Source organism: Apiospora hydei (genome assembly GCF_038363865.1).
Source record: "Apiospora hydei strain CBS 114990 chromosome Unknown utg000006l_segment0_segment0, whole genome shotgun sequence".
NCBI lineage: Eukaryota > Fungi > Ascomycota > Sordariomycetes > Amphisphaeriales > Apiosporaceae > Apiospora > Apiospora hydei.
The window spans coordinates 424,293-449,216 of record NW_027117365.1 but is presented as its reverse complement, the minus strand read 5'-3'; the positions used below and the strand labels follow the sequence as shown (position 1 = coordinate 449,216).

Below are 24,924 nucleotides of genomic sequence, written 5' to 3'. Positions count from 1 at the left end.
TGCGTCTCTTGGGTACGAACAGCGAATGCTCATCTGGAAGTGGAAGACTATTAGTAACGAACACATTTTGAGCAATGCCCTAATCCGCAGGTTTACTTACGATCGTAATCATCAGCAGCTCGTTTGCGTCGAGTCGTGGAAGAGGCTCTCTTGAACAACTCCTTGAAGTCAAAGAGCATTGGATCCGCCTCAGCAGTCGCTGATCGGGAGCGTTGATGATGCTGTGATTCGACATGTTGGCCGACTTGATCTTGGTGGCCGTTCAAGAGTTTGCCGTTCACGGATGGTGGTGAAGGTGAGTCGGCAAAAGGGTTCCGGATCCGGCGTTGACCAGATAAGGACGATGTTGAAGGTGATGCAACCTTATCACCAGGTGCAGGTGAAGGAGAACGTGTAATGACTTGTGGGCCAGGGACAGGAACATGTGCAGGCGCCTTTGACTCGACCAGTGCATCAGGCAGTCGCAGCGGGGAGGGCGATGAAATAATGTGGTCGAGACCGGGGCTCGGCTGTGAACGAACCACACGCTCACGCTCACGCTCATGCTCAACTTGAGGCACAGGCTGAGGCTCGGGTGACGGTGAAGATGAGATCACGAAAGGGTTACTCTGCGTACCCTGTCGAGCTGCCAACGGGTCAGCAGCAGCAGCAGCAGCAGGAGGCGAACCGAAGAGGTTACCAAGAAACCGCGTGAGGCCATCAACATATCCCTCGACGGGGTTCTGTTGCAGCTGCTGAGCAAGAGCCGGGGTAGGGTCAGGACGAGGGGTGTGAGGAGAAGGAGATGGTGACTCGGAACGCAAGAAAGGGTTGCGAGCCCTTCGACGATGAGGTGGTGCCATGATGGCAACGACCTCTTAAACGCTCTTTGTTTACCTGGTAGTCTGGATGAGACGTGTGGGTGTGTGTGCGAGGTGCGAGTGAATGTGCTCAAAAATACACTGCGAACTTGTAGCTCGTCGATATATATCTTCGAACATTCACTTGGAGCCCATGTCTGTCGAAGCAGGAGTGGTCTTCGATTTTGCAACGAGCTGGGTGTCTGCGAATGCGAGGTGCGATGTTTGTGGTTGCAATGTTTTGATCCTTCCAGGGCTTTTAAAATCATATTGTATTAACTGCTACTTAGCGACAAGTACCTACGAGCCGCACAAGATCGTGAGTTTTGAGTGCGGCTGGAGGATCGTGAACTGCGGCTGCGCAGGCACTTGATACCTAGCTACCTGCTCGGCTGGTGCCAATGAGACCTTCGGTGCCTAGGGACTGCTACAGCCCAGCCCTGTAAGGACCCAAACTACCGGGAACTTAAGGTAAACATGAAATACATTTAATCGTATTAGGATGCCTTTTTTTCAACCAAGGCTCGTGATAGTGGCCAGCGCATTATCCGTGGATGCTTACATTGAATACTTTGGACTCGAGTGAACTCTTATGTTCGTGAAGAGTGGGCTAACGAGGACTTGTTATTCACTGAAGCAAAGAGATCAACTTGAATGGCGAGTTGGTCCCTAGTCGTAACTGAAGTCATGGTGTAATACCAGCAAGCTCTACTCAGGGGCGGATGAAATATTTCAGGGGCGGCGAGTACGTAATACCCGCAACAAAACGCTGGCCTAACACAAAACAGAATCATTTAATAAGTCGCCCACTCCGAGATCATGATATGGTAAAGGCAAGTGGTATCATTTGTATTGCTCTCTTAATTATACACCTCGCCAGCTTAAAGACACAAGTCTATAATATTTTCCCCTTTGGAGACCAGCAAAAGGCCGAACCCAATCCCTAGCCTGACCATGACCAAACTGTAGCCATTCCAAACCCTCGCGATCGGATTTCTTTCCGGCTTACACTAACGCCGTCTTCCCTAGGACATAAGAATTATGCGCTTATTTGCCGGGGTTGGACTCGACGAAGCTGACACCCTTGGCGATGTTCTTCTTCAGGTCAGCCAGGCAAGCCTCGATGAGCTTCTCCTCGGCAGCGTTGACCTCGCCGACGGGCAGGATCTTCTCGACACCGTTGGGGCCGAGCTCGACCTTGGAGGCGAAGAAGTCGACACCCTGGTCCTTGTACAGGGGGCTGTCGACGAAGGTGGGCTCAACAACGCCCTTCTCGCCCTGAGCGGCGCGGAGGACGGACTCGGCCATGCGGGCACCGGCCATGGCCATGGAGAGAGTGGCAGAGCCAGCACCGTCCTTGGCCTTGACAACCTCATCACCACCGAACTGGACGCGGTTGATGATCTCAGCATCGGAGCTCAGCTCGGGGTGCTTGCTCTGGCTGAAGAGGGGAACGATGGTGACACCGGAGTGACCACCGACAACGGTGATGTTCTCGTCCTTGGGGTCGGTGCTCTTCTTCTCGGAAACGAAACGGGAAGCACGGACGACATCGAGAGTGGTGACACCGAAGAGGCGCTTGGGGTTGTAGACACCACGGGCCTTGTAAACCTCGGCGCAGATAGGGACGGTGGAGTTGACGGGGTTGGCGATGATCAGGAGGTTGGCCTCGGGGGCAGACTCGGCGCAGGCCTTGGCGAGGTCGCGGACGATGGAGGCGTTGGTGTTGAACAGATCGTCACGGGTCATACCGGGCTTACGGGGGACACCGGCGGGGATGAGGATGACATCGGCACCCTTGACAGCGCTGGCCAAGCCAGAGGGGGTGGCCTCGTAGCCAGTGACCTTGGACTTGGTGTTGACGTGGGAGATATCGGCAGCGACACCTGTGGGAGACAAGCCAGGCTGTCAGCAAGCTGGCCTTTGCTGAGGGTTGGGCGGATGGGGGTGTTGTTGAGCGACTTACCGGGCCCACCGCGGATATCGTACAGAGCAAGCTCAGTGACTCTGGGGTTGAGCTTGAGGAGCAGCGAAAGAGGCTGACCGATACCACCGGCAGCGCCGAGAACAGCGACCTTGGACAGCTATGTAGACGAGTCAAAGTCAGCAACTGCAATTGGTCACACCAATTGGAGCCATTGGAAGCTTCAACTTCAAGTGGCGGTAGTGGCGGTACAGGGAACTGGGTAGAGCTTCACTTACGTCTCTGGCCGAGGCGGAGAAGGCACGGCGCTGGAAGGCGCCAAAGGCCATGCGGGAAACGGCAGGAAGCATATTGACTGCTACGGCTGTTGCTTTATCTGTAGGAAAAAGTAAACAGAGAGAGAGTCGGGATTGAAGGCTGAACAGAGGCCGTCAAGTCAGGTCAAGTCTTGGGATGGGAAGAAGAAAATGGAAGGTGACGATGGTCCAAATCGCCAATTGAGCTTTTTAGATCCTCCCAGTTGTCCGGAAAACTCCCTCCAGCCGGGTAAAGCACTTTCTTGTTGAGCCCGCACTTGTCCTCTTCGGGTATGGCGTCCGGATCGATCGGTGCTCGGGGAAACTACGGTATCCGGTGTTTAGCTGTTCACTGTGCAAAGGCATTGGCTTTGTGGTTGTATTCCCTTTTGGTCATTCAATTGAAACCGTAGGAATGAAGTCTTCATTCACGGTGGCTAGTAATTTTGAATTGCATTCTCTTTAAGATATAGTGTTGCTGAATGAAGAAAGAAGCATCAAGGCGCAATGACCTCATTGCTCTCTGTCCCTGTGCTAAAGACACATCTAGTGGCATCTCATCTATGGCATTAGAAGTCTAGCGATCGGAATTGGGATGGTACCGCTCCTGTAAAACAATCACTGTTTCGTATTCCTCCGACTCCTGCCCATGATCTCGCGCCCCGTGCCAATGACGGCCTCAATCGCCCTCATGAGCCCGCCCTCGTCGTACCTCAGCATGCCGTCCACCCTGCGCCCGTAGACGCGAATCGGCTCCACCCCGAGCCTAGCCAGCTCATCCCTATCCACCTTCGGCGTGCCGTCGCCATCGAGGTGAATAAGATGCGTGACGTACTTTCGCACCTCGTCGGCGCTTGTGCTACCTGCCACCTGCCGCACATCGGCAGCTTGGCTCTCTTGTAGTGCCCGGACGATGGCCCTCACGAAGTCAACGGCGGAGAACGGGTCCGTGCTGGGCCCCGTCTCGCGATCCAGACTCGAGTTGAGGATTAGCACTTTGACTACCCCTCTTGGGGCAGCAGCGATGGCAGCACCCACGCCCCGCAAGATCAGACTCGGCACCAGCGACGTGTAGAGCGAGCCGATGGAGTAGATGACGGCTCCTGCGCCCGCGACTGCATCGAGCACCTTGGGGTTGGCGCGGGGGCGGATCTCGTGCCCGTACGGGTTGATGTACCAGACACGCTCAATGCGCGAACTAAGGTCCTCCTCCCCCGACTTGGAAAACTCAATATACTGCTTCCGCAGCATCGGCAGTGAACCCGGCAGGTTAGCATCCTCGATGAGGTCGTGCTCGTCCGTGTCTTCCGCCTGCTGGTTCGCCACGTCCTGCGTCGCCGCCGCCGCAATGTCCGGCAGCGAGGTCGGCGCGCTGGGGTGCGAGATGGCGTTCTGGCCCGTGATGACGGCCTTGTCGGCCAGGCCGGCTGAGATGTGATGGGTGAAGCTCGTGTTGATCGCCGGGAGGACCAATGTTTGAGGGGGATGGCGCAGATCTGGCTCAGGAGGTAGATGGCGGACTCCATGGATCCCAGGAAGATGCGGGCGCTGCATGTAGTTAGTTAACCGACCAGTTTCGAGTATATATGACAATGCACACAGCTTGGCGTGACATTTACTCACCCCGTCAAGAACATATTCCCCACCGCCGCCCTCCCAAAGTTAAACGTACTACTCGGCCGCGCCCTCTTGACAATCTCCATATTGACGTGATTGAAGAACGGCCGAATGAGCTCCTTCTTCTCGCTCGAGATGCCCGTCCAGATCTCGTGGCGGCCGTCCACGACATCGAGCCACTCCAGACCGCGCCGCGTGGGGATCCGAGCTGAGCCGGTAGTTGAACAGCGCCTTGGTGGCCGCGAGGTCCGCGTTGCCCTCGGGCCCGGCCGGGATGAGGCGGACGAGACGACCTACGGGACAGGAGCGGTCAGAGATTGCTCCCTGAAGCAGCTCACGACGGGTAACTTACTTCGTATATCACCAATACCTAAAAATGTCGATGTTAGCTCGCTCTCATCTGCCAATATCAGGGGTTCCTCTTACCAGGACCACCAAAAACCCGAATCAGCTCCGAAGAGCTCCCGCCATTATCGCTAATCGGGATGACATAACTGAGCGTGCAAGCCCGGCTCCCGCGCAAATCGTTGAAAATGTCCACAAGACTATTCGTCGCGGTGCCGCCTCCAAAGATCACGACCCCATTCCCCTTGACAGCAGGAGTCTCCATATGGGGCAACCGTTGAGTGTGTAAGTAGCAAAAAGGTGTCAGAGATGAGAGGGAGAAAACTTATGGAAACTCCCAAAGTCTCATTCGCTTGTCTGTCTATTGCGATGCACGTTATTTTAGAGTAGTCACGACTTCTTTATATATCTTACAGCAAAATTGCCAAATGGGGCATCTTCGGCTTCGAGAGGAAGCAGCGACGTGGTCTTTCACCAATGAGGTCTAAGTTGATCACGCCTGTGACTCAGTCATGGCGTTAGGTTCGGGGACGTGCTGCTGATTTTTGTATGGGGTTCGATTACGGGGATGCGGGCTGACAGCTTAACCTACTTTCTAGCTCCAGTTAGGTAGTACCCGAAGTTTGACCGTGCTGCGCCCCTAATGGCTTCGTATTTCATACAGACAATGTTCATGAGATCTGTCCAGAGGTGACGCGTTCTCTTGGTAGAAGAGATGAGTTTCTTCTTTAGTTATTAATATGTACCATGCTTATTTGTTAATACGGGAGTACACCATCTATAACACCAATCTGTCAAGATTGCGCCATTCTACATAACGTGTCATCAACTACTTCTAAAACATCTTTTTGCTTAACCCCGGATTACCGGGTTGCAGCTGGAGAGGCCTGCGCCGCCTGGTTGCCTCCCTGGGACCATGCCTGGATCTTTCTCCTCTTCTCTTCCACCTTTCGCTCAAACTCCTCAACCTTGGCGAGGCGAGCTTGCTCTTCCCGGGCGTCCTTCTCGGCCCGCTCAATGGTTTTGCGGTCGTGCTCGCGCTTGAGCTGATCCGGTCGTCGAAGGGCAATGTCGCGAGGCCTGAAGTCACTGAAGATTGCCTTAAGGACAATCTCAATGAGGTAGCAACCCACAAAGTCGAGCATCATGACCGAAGTCAATGTCGTCTTGAATTCAGGCTTGAAGGGAACCAGCTTCATTTGTTCGTTCAGTTCAGGGATGAACTCAGTGGAGCATGAGAACGCGATGGCGGTGACACCGATGATACCGTAGAACATGCCCTTGTTTTCCGACAAAGACTCGCGGAAGGGTCGTCCTTGGTAGTTGACGGCAAAGGTAGAGATTTGTTGAATAAGTTGGAGCAAGTAGACCGCGCTGTTGAGAAGGCTGGGCTTGAACTCGGCCTCCAGGTCGACGTTTGGGTCTTTCCTGCAAGGGGGTTAGCTATGTAACAATCAAAAGGGGACAGGCAATGCAACTTACTCCTCGAAGTTCTCTACAAACCGGGCCATGTAGATCAGGGTGACGATATGGACGGCGAACTGCCCAAGGATTGAACCGATAATGTAGAAGTTGAAGATGTTTGGCTGCGGGCGTTCCTTGGATAGTCCCTCCACCGATTTCGCGCGGGAGATGGAAAGGAAGCAGACAGACATGAGCATACCACTGATCGTGATCTGACCGTCGCCAAACTTGATACCCTCCAGATAGAGTACACTCAAACTGTAGGCGCTGATCAAACAGTTGAGCGCAAGGATCTTGTACATCTGGATGGTGGCGACGAGAGTGCAACGACCTTGGCGGATAATGTTGGGAATAGCAACAACGTTTCGCAGTTTACTGGTGAAGGGAGCGGCGACTGAGGCATCGCCAAGCTTCAAGCTGGGCGGCTCATCGTCGCCCAGTTCCTGCTCCATCATGCCGGAAGTCAGCTTATCGGCGAGGCTCGAAGCCTTCTTGATAGCCTCCTGTTGCTTGGCAGCCCTGGGGTCGTTGTTGATCAATTGCTGAGCAGCGGGTGTGGTGATGGTCTCGATGGCTTGTCCGTTTTGCTTGGCATATTCCTCAGCAGTGATACCCTTCCTCTGGGCTTCTCTTTCGATAGCCTTTTGCCAGTGCGGGTTGGTGGGTCCGGGAGGGTACAGATGGGCTATCAGAACAGGAACAGGGGGCGCGGGCTGGTTGAAGCGCTTCATCAGGTCGATTTGCTTCTGGTATAGCTCCTTCATCTTGGTGTTGCGGGAGTGCTCTGCGATACGAGTCAAATCCTGGGGCGTTCCATTAAGTAACGCAACACCAATGTGAGCCTGCTTCAAAGCTCCAACATCGTTTGTTCCATCACCGGCCATCAGAGTGTAGTAACCCATGTCCTTCAAACCCAAGAGAATCTCTTCCTTTTGCTTGGGCGAAACGCGAGCATAGACCCAGGTATAACGCAGGATAGAAAGCCAAGCAGAAGTGTTGCCCTTGAGTTGGCTGAGAGCATAGCCTGTAACGCAGATGTCTTTGTCCTTGAGGATAGTAGGGTCAATAGGCTTGGAGGGATCGACGCTGATCATAACCTTGTCGTCGGTGCTTCGCCAAACCAGCTTATCGCCACGGTCGCTATGCTCAGGAGCATCCAGAATCAAGACATCGCGGTCGACAATCTCAACTTCGCGAGCGACGTGAACAGCAGTAAGCGGGTTGTCTCCAGTGATCATGACCACACGGTGGCTGCTCTCGTTGAGCATGCGCACGGCTTCTTTGGCGTCGTCCTTCAGGGGGCACTGTAGAACCAAGAATCCGGCAAAGATGAGATCAGCTTCCACATTCTCCCGCTTCAGGTCGTTAATTCTACCAGACTTAAGCTCTTCGTCGGTTGACAGCTGCTTGTAGGCGAGGGCCAAAACACGGGAGCCACGGCGGGTGAAGTACTTGAACGTTTCTTCGTAATCGGCAGGGACAGTAGTAAGCATCTTCATGATGGTCTCGGGCGCACCCTTGACAGCGACAAAAGTGCCCCTCATCTTGTTGCCAGTCTTGGGATCAGTGGCGTTGACAGTGGCAACAGAGCTTTGACGCTTCAGAGCAGACGAGAACTGGAATCGGCGCTTGACTTGAACGGAACCAACGGTACCACCAGCGGCTGCGATAGCAGGTTTGGTGGTGAGCGAATCATTCTTGCCAAGTTGCCATCCGAGGGCGGAAAGTGTGGCCTTCTCCATAGGGTCACCCACAACGTCGCCTTCTTCCAGTTTCACGAGTGCGTGTGCGGTAGCCAAGACCAGGGTAGTCTCCATGCCGGCTTTGAGGACAGGTGTCATATGGCTGTGGGCGCCATCGGACTCCTTGGGCGTGTCGACTCCAGAGTGACCAAGACCCAGACCAGCGATACCGTCCACAACCAGGTCCTCGCCAGTCAAAGTTCCAGTCTTGTCGAAGCAAGCGACATCGATGCGACCAGCGAAGGGGATACGGAAAGGTTCAGTGCAGAAAATGGCGAATTTCGCCAGAGCGGCAAGACTGGTGTTGACGGCCAGACTGAGCTCCATGGGAAGCTCAGGGGGACGACGCTGGTGACGATCAAGATACAGTCGAGAAGAAGCTTGGACCGCTTGCGATCCTTCTTGACACCCTCGTCCCAGACGTACCAAGATGCAGCCAACGCGAAGATGAGCAGGAACAAGATGAAGAACAGAGCCTCGGCGTTGTTTGCCGAAACGCGCTCAGTCGAGTAGATCATGGTTCGAACCAAGCTACCCTGAGAGGTCTCAAATCCTGTCTTCAAAACGATAGCCATAGCTCCATTGTCTGGCGGAGGGCGAACACCGGAGGCCAGTTTCGGCTTCTCAACATCAGGGTTTCCATGGGTGATTTGAAGAACCTTGGTACCACCCCAGAGGAATGAGTTCTTGTCCAGACCCTCGGTGTCGATAACGGCGTCGCCGGGTCGCAGTTGCACAGATTCTTTCAGCAGAGGGGTACTCTCACCGGAGAGCATGGCCTCGTTGACGATCGCAGTACCCTCGACAAGGAGCAAATCGCAGGCAACGCCGCTGTCTTCCTTTGTTCTACCAACAGAGACCAGATCGCCAGGGAGCAGCTTATCACTCTGGACCTCGGTCCACTTGCCCAGCCGGTAAACCCACATGTCGTAAGGCTTGATGCTCATGCCGCGGAATTCGTTGAGTGTGCGCTGTCGCTGCCAAACCACGGTGCTTTCGAACATGACGAGCATGAACAAGGTGAAGAGTGAGTAGTACCAGTACTCATCCAACATCCATAGACCAACACAGAAGATCTGGAAGACGAAGAACGGGGCGACGGCATGCTCGCGGAAGAGCTCAGTGAAGGTAGGAACAGGGATGTCGAAGGTGTTGTCGCCATAGTATTGTTCCAGGCGAGTCAAGTCGGCCTGGGTGGCGATACCATTGGACTTTTGGTATGTTTCTAGGGTAGGTTTCGGGTCGGCATCGATGCTGTAGACGAGGGGGCTGAACGATCGTGTCTCCTCGTTGAAGAGGAATCGACGCTTTTGGAAGAGGAACGACGTGTTGGGCTTGCCAGCAACCTGTCGAGTCGCAAGTCAGTATTCAGACAATGCTGGCGGTGGGGTCCTGCGCTATACAAGACATGATGGGGAAGAGCCTACCTGGATGCGCTCGAGCTTACAGATCTCGGCCGTGCCCGCATTTGCGATAGGAATGACCTTGATCAACTGGGCCTCTTCGACCTTTTTCGCCTTGGTCGCAGTGAAGGAGCCCTTCAGGTTGACGCTCCAGTTGGTGCTAAGCCATGTCAAGCTCTGGAAGGTGATGATGGTGGCGCACCAGACGAAGGTCCATTCCTGGGAGGCGATGTGCTTCTCATAGAGCTCGGGAGTGTAGTAATAGCGGGCGAAGATGGGCCATATTATCGCGAATGGCCAAATGTAGAGATGCAAATAGGTTGGGAGCGGCGAGAGCAGCTCGGCGCTCTTGATCTGATTATTGTCGACCAGCGGAGCCATTATTGAAGAAGGAGATGCGAGAGGACCTCACATAACATTCTAGTTGGCTCTGCTCTTTAGTTGTCTGAAAAGAGGATGTTTTTGTGAAAGAGGTAAGAATTGAATTCTGGGTACAATTAAACGTACAATCTGTACTTTTCCTTACACTAACCCAGCCAGTAACCAAATAGGTGCTGGGCCAATTGACTGACCACTGGATCCGGAGGGGTGGGCGATAGTGGATGGAACCTTGTAACCTTCAAAGTCGCCGCATCCGGTTACATCATTCTTCCGGGCCCGATTCCCATCAACCTACCAAGAAATTCCGTCAACTTCTAGCTGAGTTGGGCACTTTCAGGGGTGTCATTCAATTGCACCCATTGCACGTGAGCTTGGCCTTCTGTACAAGACGGGTATTCATCGAGTTTTCGCTGGCGTTGATGGAAATTGAATAATGGGTTTCTAGCATGGCGCGAAGGGTAGATTTTGCTCCATGGCGGGATTAAAAGCTTTTGTCGAAAATACCTTCCTTGGACCAAGTTAGCTGGCTTTCTTAACCACCCATTCTTCAAGTATAGAAGGGTGAAGGAGAAGATACTTGCGCAACCCATCTATTCACGAAGTAAATGCGCCTGGGGTCTTTCGGCTACCAATGCTGCCGTTTGCCGTTTGCTGGAAGCTTGCCATGCGCAGTTGAATGCTTACACTGCATGGATTAGCGGCATCCCCCCAATGCATGGCCTAGGTTGCTTCAACGTGCCGCGCTTAGGTAGCAACGGTGTTAACGTAGGCCCTCGGCAAGGGGCGATTACGCCCAGAGTGACAGTTCACACTGAGACAAGCAGACAAGTCTTTTCTTGCTTCTTTCTCTTAGGTTGATCTGTGGTTTCAAATTGATACAGTCAATGGGTGATATCAGTAAACGCCTATCATACACCACCCAATGGTGTCGCACCCCAACCACCATATTTGCTACCAGGTACCAATGTCCCAGAAGAAAAACCATCTACTTACACACATACATGCACCTCCTTGATAAAGCACATAAAAGTCCCAAAGCCCCAAATTCGCCATCCCATCCTTTCCCATGACCTTCCCAATGCTGCCCACCGATCATTAACCATGCATCGTTAAAAAAAGACTCCGGCTCCACGCTATTTACCCAAAGATTGTGCGCAGATTCGAATCCTCCATCACGTCGATCCAATGCGTGTAGTTGGACCCGGGCTTCTCCGAGTCGTACCCGGCCCAGATGGCCTTGACCAGCTCCTTGGCCACGGTCACGGGCGCCGGCGGTAGGTTGTGCTCGTAGGCACTGAGGCGCTCCATGATGAAGCGCCGCGCGTAGCTGACCTCGACGGACAGGCGCGTGATGGACATCTCCTCGTCCTCCTGGTCGTCCATGTTCATCGAGAATGCGATGTTGTTGCTGTCGCTGCCCTTGTTGTTATTGTTGCCGTTGTTGGGAACTCCTGTCCCGTCGACCACAGGTATGTTGTTGCCACCGTCCGGCACCGCATCGTTCAACGACACTTCTGGCGGTAGCTGGACTTGGGCTGTCTGCTGCAGCTGCTTCTGCTGCTGCGCGATGGTTTCGGCGTCGAAGCGCAGACCCGTGCTAGCGGACAGGTACAAGAGGGGCGTGATGCACCGCGTCCCCGAGTTAGGCGGCACTTTTTTCAAGGTGTTGACCAGCCTCAGGCTCAGCGGTACGATCCAACGGTCCCACGGCACATGCCCCGCAGCTTCAGTGGTGTCTTCCGGTAGACGCCGGGCCACCAAGTCTGGGAAGGTTTGGTAGAGCTGCAACAGCGACGCCAACCTGTACCCTTCATTTACATGAACAAAGTGCGACCGGGGTGTGTTCCTGTCGCCCGTGTCTGTCACGTCATGAAGCTGGTACGTCTCGAGGCCCAGAATCTCCTCTTCAATCTCTTGCGCTTCCTTGATGTCTCTCATCGCAGTCTGCAAGCTCTTGAGAGTCGATATAGTCTCCCGTCGCAAGTTTCGTCGGAATCGGCGGCAGAGGCGGACCGCTTGTGCAAACAGTCTCTGCGTGGTTGCTGAGATCCCTGTCCACGGATGAGGCATGACGGGCCCCCGTCATCTCGCCGTTCAAAGGCTCCTTTACTTTCGGAATACCAAGGTCGTCGATCTCATCCGAGACGACGGCGACGAGCATGTTCCAGTAAATGAGATTGTTGTTGAAAAAGGACAAGGTGTGTCGGTCTTGGATCGATAGAGAATCCGAGTCCCTATTGATCCGTTTGAGAAGCGCCTTGGTCTCTCTCAGGAACTGGCTCCCCAGCTCCTTCGTATCAATCCAGCAAGCTGCTGTTCCAACACAACACAGCGCTAGCAGCAGATCAGACGGAAATTTTCCCACAGTCGCTGCTTGCGATTTGAGGTCTCTCTGGATTGCCTTGATGGCGTTTTTGAGATAGGACACTGCAACTTGCTTCATATAAGGCAGTTGAGGCGCCAAGCAGGTAGCTGACATGCTTTGGAGGCAGTTCATCACCGCCTCGGAGCTGGACCAGGTCTCGGAAGCCAGCTTGCGGTTGAGGTTCACCTCGGAGTCGAAGCTGGACCACATCGAGCATACATGGCGGAACCACTCCTCCACTAACAACGAAGAACGATCATGGATCAGCCGCGGTATCTGCGGGTACACTACTCGGGCTGGTGGACAGAACGACACGCTGCTGTCCCACAGGTTGAACGGCGTTCTGTCGTCGGCGGACGGAGGTGGAGTGAGCGCAAGTGGCTGCTCTGTAAATGTGCGATCATTTTGCATGATGTTATCCATGACGGACGTGCATGCGAGCATGTCCCCTTCCCAAAAAGTCGTGTGGCAAGTCTTCTAGCCCATAACCATAGCCCGGCCACACGAGATTGTCAAAAACAGGGGGAGAAGGGCCCTGGCACATCTGTCGGTGGGAACGGGCCACCGATGACATCGTCCCCAGGAGGTTGACACGTCAATACCGGATGCTCTAGATCTTCTAGGTTCTCCAGGCCATCTAGATGGTCCACGATGATGGGTTCCGTTTCCAAGGTCTCATGACCCACTGGCTGGTCTTGAGCGATAGTCTTGGAGGTCTCGGTGACCAGGTCCTTCATGTTAGGAGGCCCCTTGGCCTGGCCCGAGAGGCTCTTTTCATGCTTGGTAGACCAGCGAAACGACTGGTTGTAGCCCGGGCACTTGCGGCCATTCTTCAGGCACATTAAGCATTCCGGCTTGGTCTCGTCGCATTTCAGCTGTTCCGACTCGAGTTTAGCCCGCGAAGTAGAGATGATATTCGGTTAGTTTGCTCGGTTGCTTACACGCTTGGCTTTGCACAGTGGACAGCCATTGCGAGACCGCGTCTTGGTCTTGGAGCCGGGCTTGTTGTTCTCGGCCGATTGATCACTACCCTTCCTGGAGACCGCTTGTGACATGTCGGCTCCGGAAGTGGTCTTAGGGGGAATAAGGGGATAACGGATAATGAGATGGTTCGATAGATGGCAAAGGACCGGGGACGATTAACCGTTTTGGGAACACTTTAGGAAAAGGACGTAATCGACTGATTATCCCCGCGCGAGTGCCCCGTAGCGGCGAGTTGCGCCTGGATGCATCTAACACTGGAATTGAATGGGGGGTTCCCCCAGGGTTTCCCGGTGGGAAGGGCAGAAGGGGATAAAGTTGCTGATTTAATAAAGAGTTGGGCAGAGGGCCAAAGGTGGGTTGGCGCTATGCATCGGCTCGCCGGCCACACGGCGATTCACGTGTGCTGCAGTCTTCGTGAGGTCTTGCTACATCATTTCACAGCAACGGAGCGCCAACGGCTTCGTGTCTGATAGGATGGTGTGTCTGCTATCTCCAGCTATCTCCAATCACCCCCGAGATGTGGAGCGTGGGCGGCACTAACATGCACTACGATAACACAACCGTGACATAGTCCCAAGGCCGATGAGGCCCGAGTGGCTCAAATGAGGGGAAGGGCACCAGTCTGGACCCCAGGGACGACAGGGGGCAGCGCTCAAGGATCATGGCACTTGCGACGCAGCGACTTCTTGGCAGGTCGATCCTCGAACGCTCCCTGTGCTGCGACAACATTCGCAGGATTTCCCGAAGTGGTAATTTGATGCTGCGGCGGGTGACCTTGATAAGCACTCTCTGTCACACCCTCATGTACCCCGGTACTCGACGTCAAATCTGCAGCCTCCCATACTTGACATCACCAGAAACGGAGATAAAAAATCACGTGTAGTGGTGGTACTCCAACCGACGCGGTATTGTTAGTCGCCTCGCCAGGTAGCTAAACGTCCATTCTCAATTCGCCATGGTTATCATACCATTTGCAAATCGGGTAGCACCCAGTATATATCGATAGCTTCGGACGGGCTGGTCCAGACGATTATCGATATGGTAGATGCATCTTTGACCATCCTTTCGCGCCAACTCTATTAGACAACATCATGATTGGGCCACTCCTTGCACAGCTCTCCCCTGACAACTTCGACCCTCGGCATGGCATTTTCCTCATCGCCTGCCTCCTTGGCATCGTGGCCGTGGCCGCCTTCACCATCACCGATCGTCTGAAGCGAGATGTCCGCCCCATCGTCCAGTCAAAGGCCGAAAAGGGGGATGCAGGAAAGTTAGAAAGGGTTCCCGGGCACTGGATTCCCAGCGACTTCAAGACTCCGCCGGCAACCCCTTACCCAGACTGGGACCTGACCACAACGAAGCCGCTCCCATATCGTGCCTTCCGTTACGGACCCAAGTACAATGTCACCATGGGCCTGCGATCAATCAGCTTCCACGACTGGATCCAGCTCGACAACCATTACCCCAAGTACTACAAGGACAAGAGGGATCGCATCGCCGACCGGGGCGACAAGTGCTGCCATACCGCGCCCGAGGCGTACCCCGCCGCGCTCGAGCTGCTGCAGGAGCTCGTCGAGTACATGCCGGCCCGCTACCCTACGCTCTACAAGCGCACCGACACCGGCATCCTCAATCTGTGGTCCGGCGAGGAGATTAACATCACCGAGCGACCGCTCAAGGAAGACCCCATGACCCTATGCGGGCGCCTGACGCAAGACGACCTGGCCCTGATGATCGAGAAGCCCGACGGCATGTACTACCTTCTCGCCGGCTCGATCCTGCTCGCCGGCTTCTGGCGCCTGACGGACAAGTTCGGCATGTCGCTGCCGATGCTGCACTACTCGGGCGAGGTGCCGCAGTACAAGGAGAAGCTGGAGACGGGCATGCTCAAGTTCTTCGCGCGCCTGCGGTGCGAGGAGATCTACAGCCGCAACAACTACTTCATCCAGGTCGACGACGCGCTGCCCTGGAGCTGGAGCATCGGTGACGAGGACAGCGAGGGCCTCAGCTGGTCGACGGCCGAGAAGAACCGCGCCATCGAGCACCACTTCCTCCGCTCCGAGCGCCAGACGCTGCGCCGCCTGCCCCCGCACGGGCGCCGTCTGCTTTACGATTCGCACCTACTTCCACCCCATCACCGAGATCGCGCAGGAGGACTACGTGCCCGGTCGCTTGGCTAGCGCGGTCCGCAGTTGGGGCCCGGATGTGAGTCGGTACAAGGGCAAGGAGCGCTATGGGGATGTTCTGCTGGAATACCTGGACGGCGAGCATCAGAAGCAGCTAGACAGGGGATTGGATCTCGAGAAGGAGGGAGAAGAGCGACAGTACCCGTGGTAATGCTTCCATATGTGGTCTGGTTCCTTCGTTCAGCGCGGCGTAGATGGAGACGCCGGAGTAGAAGGGACCATGAGGGGTTTCTCATCATATCACGCACATCTCCATAGTATTCTGGGTCCCCGTGGCCAGGAATGATCATTGATAGAGATCTTTCTTTATGTACATACATCTATCAGTATCGACATCGTAAATACCCAATGATTAATAGTATGCATCTATTGGAGTACCATTCTTGAAGCCCAGATTCAGACTCGTGATGACTCCATGCCCAACACATCGTAGCCTCTCATGCGACTTTTTTCAATCATGATCTCTATTACCTACATTCTTCCAATGCCCATCTAGTCAAAGAGTGGGCGCATCCCAAATGGCCAGTCTACTTTCGTCATTATTCTTGTTTTCGTGAAATTTCACTGCTGCTGCAAGGTCCTGTAAGATCCCCGCACTTACATGGCAACAGAAGCAGCCAAAGTGAATGCGATCACGTCAAAAGACTCTAATGAGAAGGTTCCCTTCTGGAATGACATGATAGTAAAATGTTTATTTGGTATCCTGTGTTCTACTCAATAGCGCGAAGGCCAAACCGAGACCGCATACCCGTGTCCCCGAGACCCTAGATGATGCATAATACAGACATGCCAAAGCTCCATAAGTACCGTCCACCAGATCCCCAGCTCTAATTGACTTCCGCCCCAAAAAACAGCTTTACATCTTCTTGCGCTGCCCGCAGAAGAAGGCCAGCCCGTAGTTCTCCGTCGTGAAGGTGATGGTGGCGCCGTCGGGGAAGAAGAAGACGTCGCCGGGCTTGGCCTTGACCTCCTGGCCGGTGGAGTCGCTGATGGTGAAGTCGCCCTCGACGATGATCTTCATCTCGTCGTACGTGTACGTGTAGACGAGCGGCTTGCCCTTCTCGAGCCGGTAGAAGCCCGCCGACATGGGCTTCTCGGCGTTGATCTGGTCCGAGGAGAAGACGTCGCCCAGGAAGGCGTTGTCGTTTTCGGCCGAGAGCACGGGGGCTTGAACGTGCCCTGGGCGTTGGCTTGGTAGGAGAAGGCGGGCGCCATTGTGAGGGTGGTGGTGGTGATAATGAGGCTAATTGAGAGGAGGATGAGGAGAGGAGTTGATGTGGTTTTACTAGCTTCTCCGTATGTGTAGGATAATAAGATGATCAATGAAGTTGTACAAGACTTGAATGATGTTGATGTCGTATTATGATGATGATGATGATGATGATCATAGAACGCAGTAAACAGCCTGTTGACACCTTTATTAAATACGTGATCGCAAATGCATTCGTACACATCCAAGATGTTTCTCCTCACTTGCCCTCTTCCTCCTCTCTCCGAAGTCCGAAGTCGTTGCGCGATCCGGGTATTGCCCCCATCGTCTCCGTCTCGCACCGGCTAGAAGATGCCTCATGAGTGCAATAGAGTCCGATTGCTGTACTGAGTAGACGGTAGCATGGAAAGCGGCGCCACAGATCTAGGCCCGGTCGGGATAGCTTTGCCCTGTCCAGGCCCGCGAGGTTGCACATGGATAATTTTGCTGCTTCAGGCATAGTCGCTTTACAGCGGGTTGCTTATCGCCTAGGCGGCCTAGGCTGCCCCATAGCGGGCCAATTTGGGGCAGGGAGGGGCAGCGTTGGGGGGCGCTAGGAGGGTGCTAGGTTCGTCCGCTGATAGGGGACCTAGATGGGCATCATGGGCCCCTCTTCCCCGCGACCGCGCAATCCTGGAACAGCAACCTTATCATGACCGCTGTCGGGCCAATGAGCACTTGCACGTCACACCCACAAAGCGCCTGCCGCCCTATCGGCGAATTGATGTTTAATGACGACGACAGCGACAACGGCCAAAGATCAGAGGAAACGGCACGCTGGTCTCATGCACTGGCTAGCTGGCCCTCGTCGCGGCATGCACAAATGTCTGGGATTCCTTTTTCGGCCCTCCAACCTCTCAAGCGAACGCCCAACCTACGTTGTACTGGAGTTGCAGTCGCACTGATAGGCCTGACGTAAGTCCTGGCGCAAGCAGGGGGTTGATTGTGTCTCTCATGTACGACGACCCCCGATCCCGACTCGCCGAGAGATGCTGCACCTCCCGTAAACGAATAAGGTTTTCAGCTCGGCAGATCATAGATAGGCGTAAAAAGAAAAGACACGGGAGGTCTCGGGGAAATGATGGTTCCAAATGAGATGTGGCCAAGAGGATTCAACTCGAGCAGTGCCTGACTCCATGCAGCGGTTTTGTTTAGTTTCGTTCGCATAAAGAGTGTCTTGTAAGTCGTGTAGCACCACATCGCCAGTCACTACGAGTCATTATTGGCCTTGCCCGGAACCGTAGCTGGGCCTTCCAGTCATATCCGATCTTTGATAACGCTACTGGTTCTGACCCATCTCACCATGGGCCAGCTCGAGAAGAAGGGCTCTCCGCTCGCCGACGCGCAATCCGACATCAAGAGTGGCCAGACTGAGGAGCATGGCATTCACGACCAGTTCAACCTCAACGCGCTCGGCTACAAGCCAGAGCTGCGCCGCAACAGGTCCATGTTCACATTGCTCTTTCAATCCCTAGCGATAGCAGCCGTAAGCGCTCCTAATAGCACAACTTCTTACTTGCCCAGGATACTTATAGAACATCGTTATGAGTAGATACCGTATGGATTCGGCGCACCCCTTATCAGCGCCGTCTATGGAGGCGGTAGGTCTTCCACCCACTCATAGTAACTTTATGATTTGGTTCTGTTTCTGACCGGAGAATCTACGCAGGTCAACTGGCAATGTTCCTCGGATGGGTCATGATCCTGATCGTCGACGAGTGCATTGCCATCTCCCTGGGAGAGCTTGCCTCCAAATACCCAACATCCGCCGGCCCCTACTATTGGTCCTTCCAAGTCGCATCGCCACGATACCGCACCTTACTCTCTTTCATCACGGGATGGACCTGGCTCGTAGGTAACTGGACCATTACCTTGTCCGTCAACTTTGGGTTCGCCTCTCTGCTTGCCGCAACGGTGGCCTTGTACTACCCTGGGTTCGAATGGCAGTCTTGGCATCTACTGTTGATCTTCTATGCCATTTGCATCATAACCTTCTTCATTGTGGCCTTTGGGAACCGTTTCTTGCCCGCAGTTGACACCTTCTGTGCCGCCTTCACGGCAATCACAATCTTCATCACTCTCGTCTGCTTGTCGACCAAGGCAGACTCAGGCAGGCATTCGCCTGGGGATACACTTGTCAGTCCCTCAAGAGTGCCGATGCTTTTTAAGGAGTGACAACTAATCACCCCTTGATTCAGGGGTATTATGATCCTACGCTTTCTGGATGGGGCGACTTCTCATTTTTGATCGGGACTCTGCCTTCAGCCTACACGTGAGTACCGACGACTACCGACCTAAGGTGACATACTGAATAGAGGACTAGGTTCTCGGCTATCGGGATGATCACCTCGATGGCAGAGGAATGCGGCGACCCGACCACGAAGCTCCCAAAAGCCCTTTCATTATCTGTGCCGGTTGGAGGCATCGCGGGCTTATTCTTCGTAAGTCGTGATACCACAAGGGACCTAAGACAGAATCTCAAGACTAGCCCACTAAATGCCACGACTGCTAGATCATACCGATCTGCGCAACTTTGCCAGCACTCACAGATATCTTAGAAGCGCCGCTAGGGCAGGCACTGCCATACATCTTCCTCCGGGTGATGGGGTCACAGGGTGGTGCTCTCGCACTCACCGTTCTCATCCTGGTCATCACGCTATTCTGCTCAATCTCGATCACCGTCGCCGCGTCGAGGTGCACCTGGGCGTTCGCCCGGGACAAGGCCATTCCGCTGTCCCGCGTCTGGTCCATCATCGACAAGCGACACGAGACGCCGATCTGGGCGCTTATCCTGACCACAATTGTCCAGATGCTGCTCGGGCTCATCTACCTCGGTTCGTCGACGGCGTTCAACGCGTTCGTGTCGGTCGGCGTCATGGCGCTGGCGGTCTCCTACGGGATCCCGATCTTCCTGTCAATGATTAATGGGCGGAGAGGCGTCAACACGGCCTCATGGACAGTGGGCAGGACTATTGGGTGGGTAGTCAACTGCGTCGCGCTGGCATGGATCTGCTTCGAGGTCATCCTGTTCTCGATGCCAACCGCGATCCCTGTTGATGGCGCGACTATGAACTACGCCATCGTGGTCTTTGTTGGTTTCATGACGCTCAGCGCAATATGGTATTTGGTACATGCGCGGAAAGGTAAGCATATCATTTTACCTGATCAGGTTATTCATCAGTACTGGGCTTCGTAACTAACTCCCCTATCCTACTTATAGTGTACAGCGGTCCGCCAGAATCTGATGGGTTAGCCGCCGAATTATGAGGTGGGCATGTGGTTCTTTCAAAAGCGATAAACAACGTATTAGCGACCATCCAATATATTAGCCGGTAAACCATTGTCTTTGGTGCCGCTGTCTAGATGTGATGGAATTCGTCGGTGATATCATCGTAGTCAGTATGGTGCTGGACGGCAGCATCACAACCACCAGTACCCAAGATTATGCTGCCAATAGCCATGACTACCTAATTTGCCAGCACCGAATTCAGTTACAGTTTGAACAACCCAAGTGGATAACAGCAGTTATGCAATGCGTCACGAGTATGGATATGGCCCATGAGGTCCTTCTACCCTCGAAGTTCATCCTCACCCTCCTATAGGATATCGGACACATCCAGAGTCTTCTAAGCAAGATCTTTCACAGCAGGATCTTCCAAGTGGAATCGAGCCTCGAGATCGGGGTTACCGATCTATTCGTGCTCTTACATCTCCCGAGAGATCCCCTTTCCCTTTCCCTTTCGCATCCCCACGACCTTGCTCTGCTTCCGTGCAAAGGCAGATGTCCAGGGCAGCCGGCCAGCCAGTCTTGGTCTAAGGCCGTAGGAAGGTTGTCGAGCGGCCATTCGTCAATGCCAGCTGCGACAATCTAACAGCGGCTAACGAATGGTTGCTTTCTGCCTATGTCAGGCTACGGTACTCCAGCTCAGGCACTCCAGGCAGGCTGTCGTTGAATATGGAGGTGCCAGTAGACTAGGTCCATTATGTCCCAAGTTCGATCCGATGCCAAGTCTAAGCAAAAAAATGAACATGCGGTTGTAAAGACGAGATGGACGAGACTGCATTGTACATCCATCAATTATCCCCTGATGAGTTGCCTTTTGGTTCTAAAAAACGGCGGAGTTAGTTTTTCCAGGGCGGCCAAATTACCCAAGTTGGTGTTTCGGGGCTGTAAGCTGGCATCGACAAAAACATTATACGGACCAAGACTTTGTTATTGCCAGACCAGATGTTATCTGTAGTCTTCGGCGAAGAGCAAACTCTGCAGGATATTCAATCTTACCGGCAGTTGCTGTTATTATTCATTTCTGTTCACGTAAGGCAGAACTTCAGGATAATTTCTCAAAGGTGGAAGACTACCCTTGATCAAAACCAGAGCGAAGTTGCAATATCGACGATTAAAAACAGTCTGCCTACAATACACAAAGCCGTCATATTTTGGTGGAAGTAGTCTCGGTTCAGTAGGGTTCGAGGTCCAAAGCACAAATACCACCATATCATGTGTTAGTATACTCAGCGTCTACTCAGGAACTTATGTTTAGCTTTACTCATACTCAAGCCATTTATCCAACAGAGACGATAAGACGCAACGAATAGACTTCTAAAGATCGGGTCTCGCGCAAGATGAGACCATGTGTCCAACAGCATTTGATCTCAACACCCTGTCTGCCACTTGATCCAGTTCACACCGGGGAATTCTGTTTGACAACATTGAAATTATATCAATATCAGAACAGGGTGGCTATTACATCCTTCCGTTCTGCGTGTCACGTGTATGCAAACCCCTGAGCCCCACCAGACAGCCTAGCACAGCGCATCGGAGCAAAAGCTCCGCGTCTATTATCACCAATAATCAATGCCATCATTGCGCGCATTTCACGTGGCTAGCCGCTAATTCAAGCGACCAGTATGAAGCTATGAGGTCAGCCGCTCAGGTGTGAGGCGTTTATGCTGCAGATCGGGCGTATACATGACGTCAATGAGAAATGTCTCCGATGGCCCACCGAGAAGTCATCACAAAACTCAAAACCACGAACATTTCGATTCATTCCTTCTTCATGCTTCATCTTCTACAATAATCCGACTCCAAACCCCAAATTACCAACACAAATATCATTCAATATGCCTCGTGACGGAAGTGGTCGCGCCGACAACGCTCAGGACCTCGATCCTGAGACTGATCACAACATTGTCCATGGTGCAGGCAAAGACCCCATGGTGAGTCGAACACCCCCTCTCGGGGACGTCGTGGGAAGAATGACCCGGAAGATGCTGATATAAACCACAGGGCGACCATGTGGCACGAGCAGACAAGACCGCACCAATGCCCGAGTATGAGAAAGGTGAGGCTATCGAAGGAAAGCCCGCTTCAGGTGGATCGGCGAAGGGTGAGAACCAAGGAGGACGGTCATCAACGAACTAAAGTATCGATCCGCGATTGGATGGCTCCGGGCTTTAATACCTGACGATACTGTCCCTTTGAGGGTTCTTTAAATCAAAATAATTCATGATTACTCTCTATCGACTTAACGTGATATGTCCCAATGTGTACTGTGCGTCATTTGCAAGCCTGCATCGAGAATTGCTCATGCAGCGGACAATGTTTGATATATATATCAGGGCATACTTGGTAGGCAGGGAGGACTGCTTTGTCGAAGATTTACATCGCTAGAAATGGTCATTGGCATGCTTGAATGCCCATAACATTGGAAAGAACCAGTCATGTGGCCAAAGGTGAAGACCTGATTTCCCGAAACATTCAGGTTGAGGACTGTGATGCATCGATACAGTGCAGCATCCTGCAGGTAGAACCTCAGGACCAGAGGTAAGAAGAGTTTTTCTGACTTGTAAGCAATCACCCAGGCGTTGGTTGAACATGAAGGATGAAGTTTGGGGCACAGGTTGGATTTGACTTGTCAAAATTCGCATCCAGAATGATTCTCACTGAGCTCAACGGGATTGACGGCCTGTACCAAATGTTGCACAATGGTATTAGAGACATATCATGGTGATATCCCTCTGGCCATTGAACATCTAGAGGCAAACACCATGACGTATGACAGGACGGACGACAAGCCCTGGAATTGGGAACGTCCTTCCAAAAACAATCATCGCTATACAGAAGCTGTCAATTGCCAATTCGTTTCATCTACTCGACGTTGGTCACCTGCCCAACTATGAGATGGTGTCCGTCAGGGACAACCATCGCGATTCAACTCAACAGTCACCACTGCTCAGTCTATTCTAGAAAGAGCTGGGCACTCGTTGATTCATCCTGCAATTGCAACTGTCATCAGCTTCCTCCGGAAGACCTATAAATTCTGCCCTGGATCGACCTCAGCTCTCGATTCCAGAACAGCAAGCAACCAAACAATCCAAACACTACAAAGCACTTCGTGATCTATCAATTCCAGTACTTTTCAAGATTCAATTAGCAAACCACATTCCAAACACTCAAATCTACCAATCAAGATGTCTGTCACCATGGGACCCCTGAAGAACTCCAACCTTCTGGAGCACCGCCTGCCCTCGGAGGACTACAATGCCCTCTCGCGCATTGATGAGTGCAGTACGTCCAAGATCACCATCTCCATCCCCTTCACTCCATTTCTCTGCCAAATTACATCTTATATAGACGGACTATCAGAGCAGCCTCTGACCTATCTGCTAATCGCTTCCGATACACAGAGCTTGAACCCCTGAAGCACCGTGAGGCCCACAATACCCTCCTCAACCTGATCGCCGGCCACGGCCTCTCGGACAAGTTCTCGATCCACCTCGTCCACAAGCACTTCGACGTGCCCCAGGACAAGGTCATGGTGTACGAGAAGGTCAAGGGCGGCAAGACGCCCGACTTCGTCATCATGACACCCCGCGACCCCAAGGCGGTGCCCGCCGGCACCACCCTGCGCGGCCTCTACTTCAAGACGACCCCGGACAACAAGATGCAGGCCTACGAGTACACCACCGCGCCGGCCACGGACCTGTCGGCTCACGAGGACTTCGTCAAGACCTACGCCACCCTCGCCAACGGCCTCGGCGTCGGCCACGTCTTCGCCCTCGGCGCCGAGGGCATCGCCACCATCGAGACGCCCCTGGCCGAGTTCGAGATGGGCCCTTACCTGTCCACCGTTCTGGTCGAGACCGAGTCGCTCCCCGGCCTGGAGGAGATGAGCTCGTCCGTCACCGGCTGGAAGCCTGCCGACGCCGGCAACGACGGCAGCAAGGTCCAGGACAAGGCGCTGACTGGCACCGGCATGGTCGGCGGCACCATCTACCCCGAAGTCAAGGGTCAGATGCTCACCACCTGCATCGCGAGCCGTTCCGGAAGCCACTGCTACCACGGCAAACCGACCAACTCTTCCTCTGTTGCTGCCGAAGATGATGCCAACACCTCGCTCTCCGGTACCGGCATGGTCGGCGGCACTATTTACCCCGAGGTCAAGGGTCAGATGCTGACTACCTGCATCGACAACCGTGCCGGCAACCATTGCTATCACGGTAAGCCGGTCAACCCTTCCACTACTGCGGCCGAGGATCATGCCACCGCACCGCTCACCGGCACCGGCAAGGCGGGCGACACGATCTACCCCGAAGTTAAGGGTCAGATGCTGACCACCTGCATCGACAACCGCGCCGGCAACCACTGCTACCACGGCAAGCCCAGCTCGAGCGACTTCGTCGTCGAGACCCGCCAGAGCATGTCCGGCATGTCGAAACGCATCGGCCAGAGCGACGTCGAGGTCCACCCCGGCATCCGCGTCGGCGACCTGCCCGTCATCAAGGACTCGGTCATCCACGACGTCCTGGACCGCGCTGTCCAGGCCATCAAGGCTTACTAGGGTGTTGTTGCTGTTGTTGCTTGCTGCTGGGATATCATATCATTCCAAGTAGAAACGGTTGAGGCTACGGACATGGATCGGTATTACTCACTGAGAGGGGTTTGCGGTTGACTTACATTGTTTTCGGAGTTGAGGTATGGGATATGGTACTATCATGATTGAAGGACTACTGGTGGCCATGTAGTTACCTCCTTATCACATGATTAGGCTTATGCAGGAATGTGAATCATCACTTCTCGTATCTGGAGCGACGCTTCAGCTAATTAAACTACTCCCGCCATCGCGTGA

At 53.7% G+C, this 24,924-nt stretch overlaps 9 protein-coding genes across 9 annotated transcripts; 4 read left to right on the top strand and 5 right to left on the bottom strand.

Annotated features, from left to right (window-relative positions):
• Positions 1 to 1,886: 1,886 nt before the first annotated feature.
• PG997_007318 (malate dehydrogenase) lies at positions 1,887 to 3,113 on the bottom strand (the record flags this gene model as incomplete). Its single annotated transcript, XM_066811633.1, has 3 exons — positions 1,887 to 2,725; positions 2,806 to 2,923; positions 3,042 to 3,113. The coding sequence occupies 3 exons, from the start codon at positions 3,111 to 3,113 to the stop codon at positions 1,887 to 1,889; spliced, it is 1,029 nt and encodes a 342-aa protein (XP_066666975.1).
• Positions 3,114 to 3,677: 564 nt separating this feature from the next.
• PG997_007317 (uncharacterized protein) lies at positions 3,678 to 5,286 on the bottom strand (the record flags this gene model as incomplete). Its single annotated transcript, XM_066811632.1, has 4 exons — positions 3,678 to 4,607; positions 4,782 to 4,969; positions 5,029 to 5,046; positions 5,103 to 5,286. 4 exons carry the CDS (start codon positions 5,284 to 5,286, stop codon positions 3,678 to 3,680), a joined length of 1,320 nt encoding a protein of 439 aa, XP_066666974.1.
• A 598-nt stretch (positions 5,287 to 5,884) lies between these two features.
• On the bottom strand, positions 5,885 to 10,011 carry PG997_007316 (uncharacterized protein; the record flags this gene model as incomplete). The annotated part of the gene is made up of 4 exons (XM_066811631.1): positions 5,885 to 6,449; positions 6,504 to 8,575; positions 8,635 to 9,573; positions 9,655 to 10,011. The coding sequence occupies 4 exons, from the start codon at positions 10,009 to 10,011 to the stop codon at positions 5,885 to 5,887; spliced, it is 3,933 nt and encodes a 1,310-aa protein (XP_066666973.1).
• Positions 10,012 to 11,148: 1,137 nt separating this feature from the next.
• Positions 11,149 to 13,431, bottom strand: PG997_007315 (fungal-specific transcription factor domain-containing protein; the record flags this gene model as incomplete). Its single annotated transcript, XM_066811630.1, has 4 exons — positions 11,149 to 11,955; positions 12,038 to 12,762; positions 12,942 to 13,251; positions 13,318 to 13,431. The coding sequence occupies 4 exons, from the start codon at positions 13,429 to 13,431 to the stop codon at positions 11,149 to 11,151; spliced, it is 1,956 nt and encodes a 651-aa protein (XP_066666972.1).
• A 1,020-nt stretch (positions 13,432 to 14,451) lies between these two features.
• Positions 14,452 to 15,697, top strand: PG997_007314 (alpha-1 2-mannosyltransferase; the record flags this gene model as incomplete). Its single annotated transcript, XM_066811629.1, has 2 exons — positions 14,452 to 15,371; positions 15,424 to 15,697. The coding sequence occupies 2 exons, from the start codon at positions 14,452 to 14,454 to the stop codon at positions 15,695 to 15,697; spliced, it is 1,194 nt and encodes a 397-aa protein (XP_066666971.1).
• A 705-nt stretch (positions 15,698 to 16,402) lies between these two features.
• Positions 16,403 to 17,081, bottom strand: PG997_007313 (uncharacterized protein; the record flags this gene model as incomplete). The annotated part of the gene is made up of 2 exons (XM_066811628.1): positions 16,403 to 16,736; positions 17,020 to 17,081. The coding sequence occupies 2 exons, from the start codon at positions 17,079 to 17,081 to the stop codon at positions 16,403 to 16,405; spliced, it is 396 nt and encodes a 131-aa protein (XP_066666970.1).
• A 1,017-nt stretch (positions 17,082 to 18,098) lies between these two features.
• Positions 18,099 to 20,062, top strand: PG997_007312 (amino acid transporter; the record flags this gene model as incomplete). Its single annotated transcript, XM_066811627.1, has 7 exons — positions 18,099 to 18,281; positions 18,348 to 18,396; positions 18,465 to 18,931; positions 18,994 to 19,067; positions 19,119 to 19,236; positions 19,308 to 19,938; positions 20,016 to 20,062. 7 exons carry the CDS (start codon positions 18,099 to 18,101, stop codon positions 20,060 to 20,062), a joined length of 1,569 nt encoding a protein of 522 aa, XP_066666969.1.
• Positions 20,063 to 21,916: 1,854 nt separating this feature from the next.
• PG997_007311 (uncharacterized protein) lies at positions 21,917 to 22,217 on the top strand (the record flags this gene model as incomplete). The annotated part of the gene is made up of 2 exons (XM_066811626.1): positions 21,917 to 22,012; positions 22,083 to 22,217. 2 exons carry the CDS (start codon positions 21,917 to 21,919, stop codon positions 22,215 to 22,217), a joined length of 231 nt encoding a protein of 76 aa, XP_066666968.1.
• Positions 22,218 to 23,278: 1,061 nt separating this feature from the next.
• Positions 23,279 to 24,636, top strand: PG997_007310 (CAAX prenyl protease 1; the record flags this gene model as incomplete). The annotated part of the gene is made up of 2 exons (XM_066811625.1): positions 23,279 to 23,363; positions 23,483 to 24,636. 2 exons carry the CDS (start codon positions 23,279 to 23,281, stop codon positions 24,634 to 24,636), a joined length of 1,239 nt encoding a protein of 412 aa, XP_066666967.1.
• Positions 24,637 to 24,924: the final 288 nt, after the last annotated feature.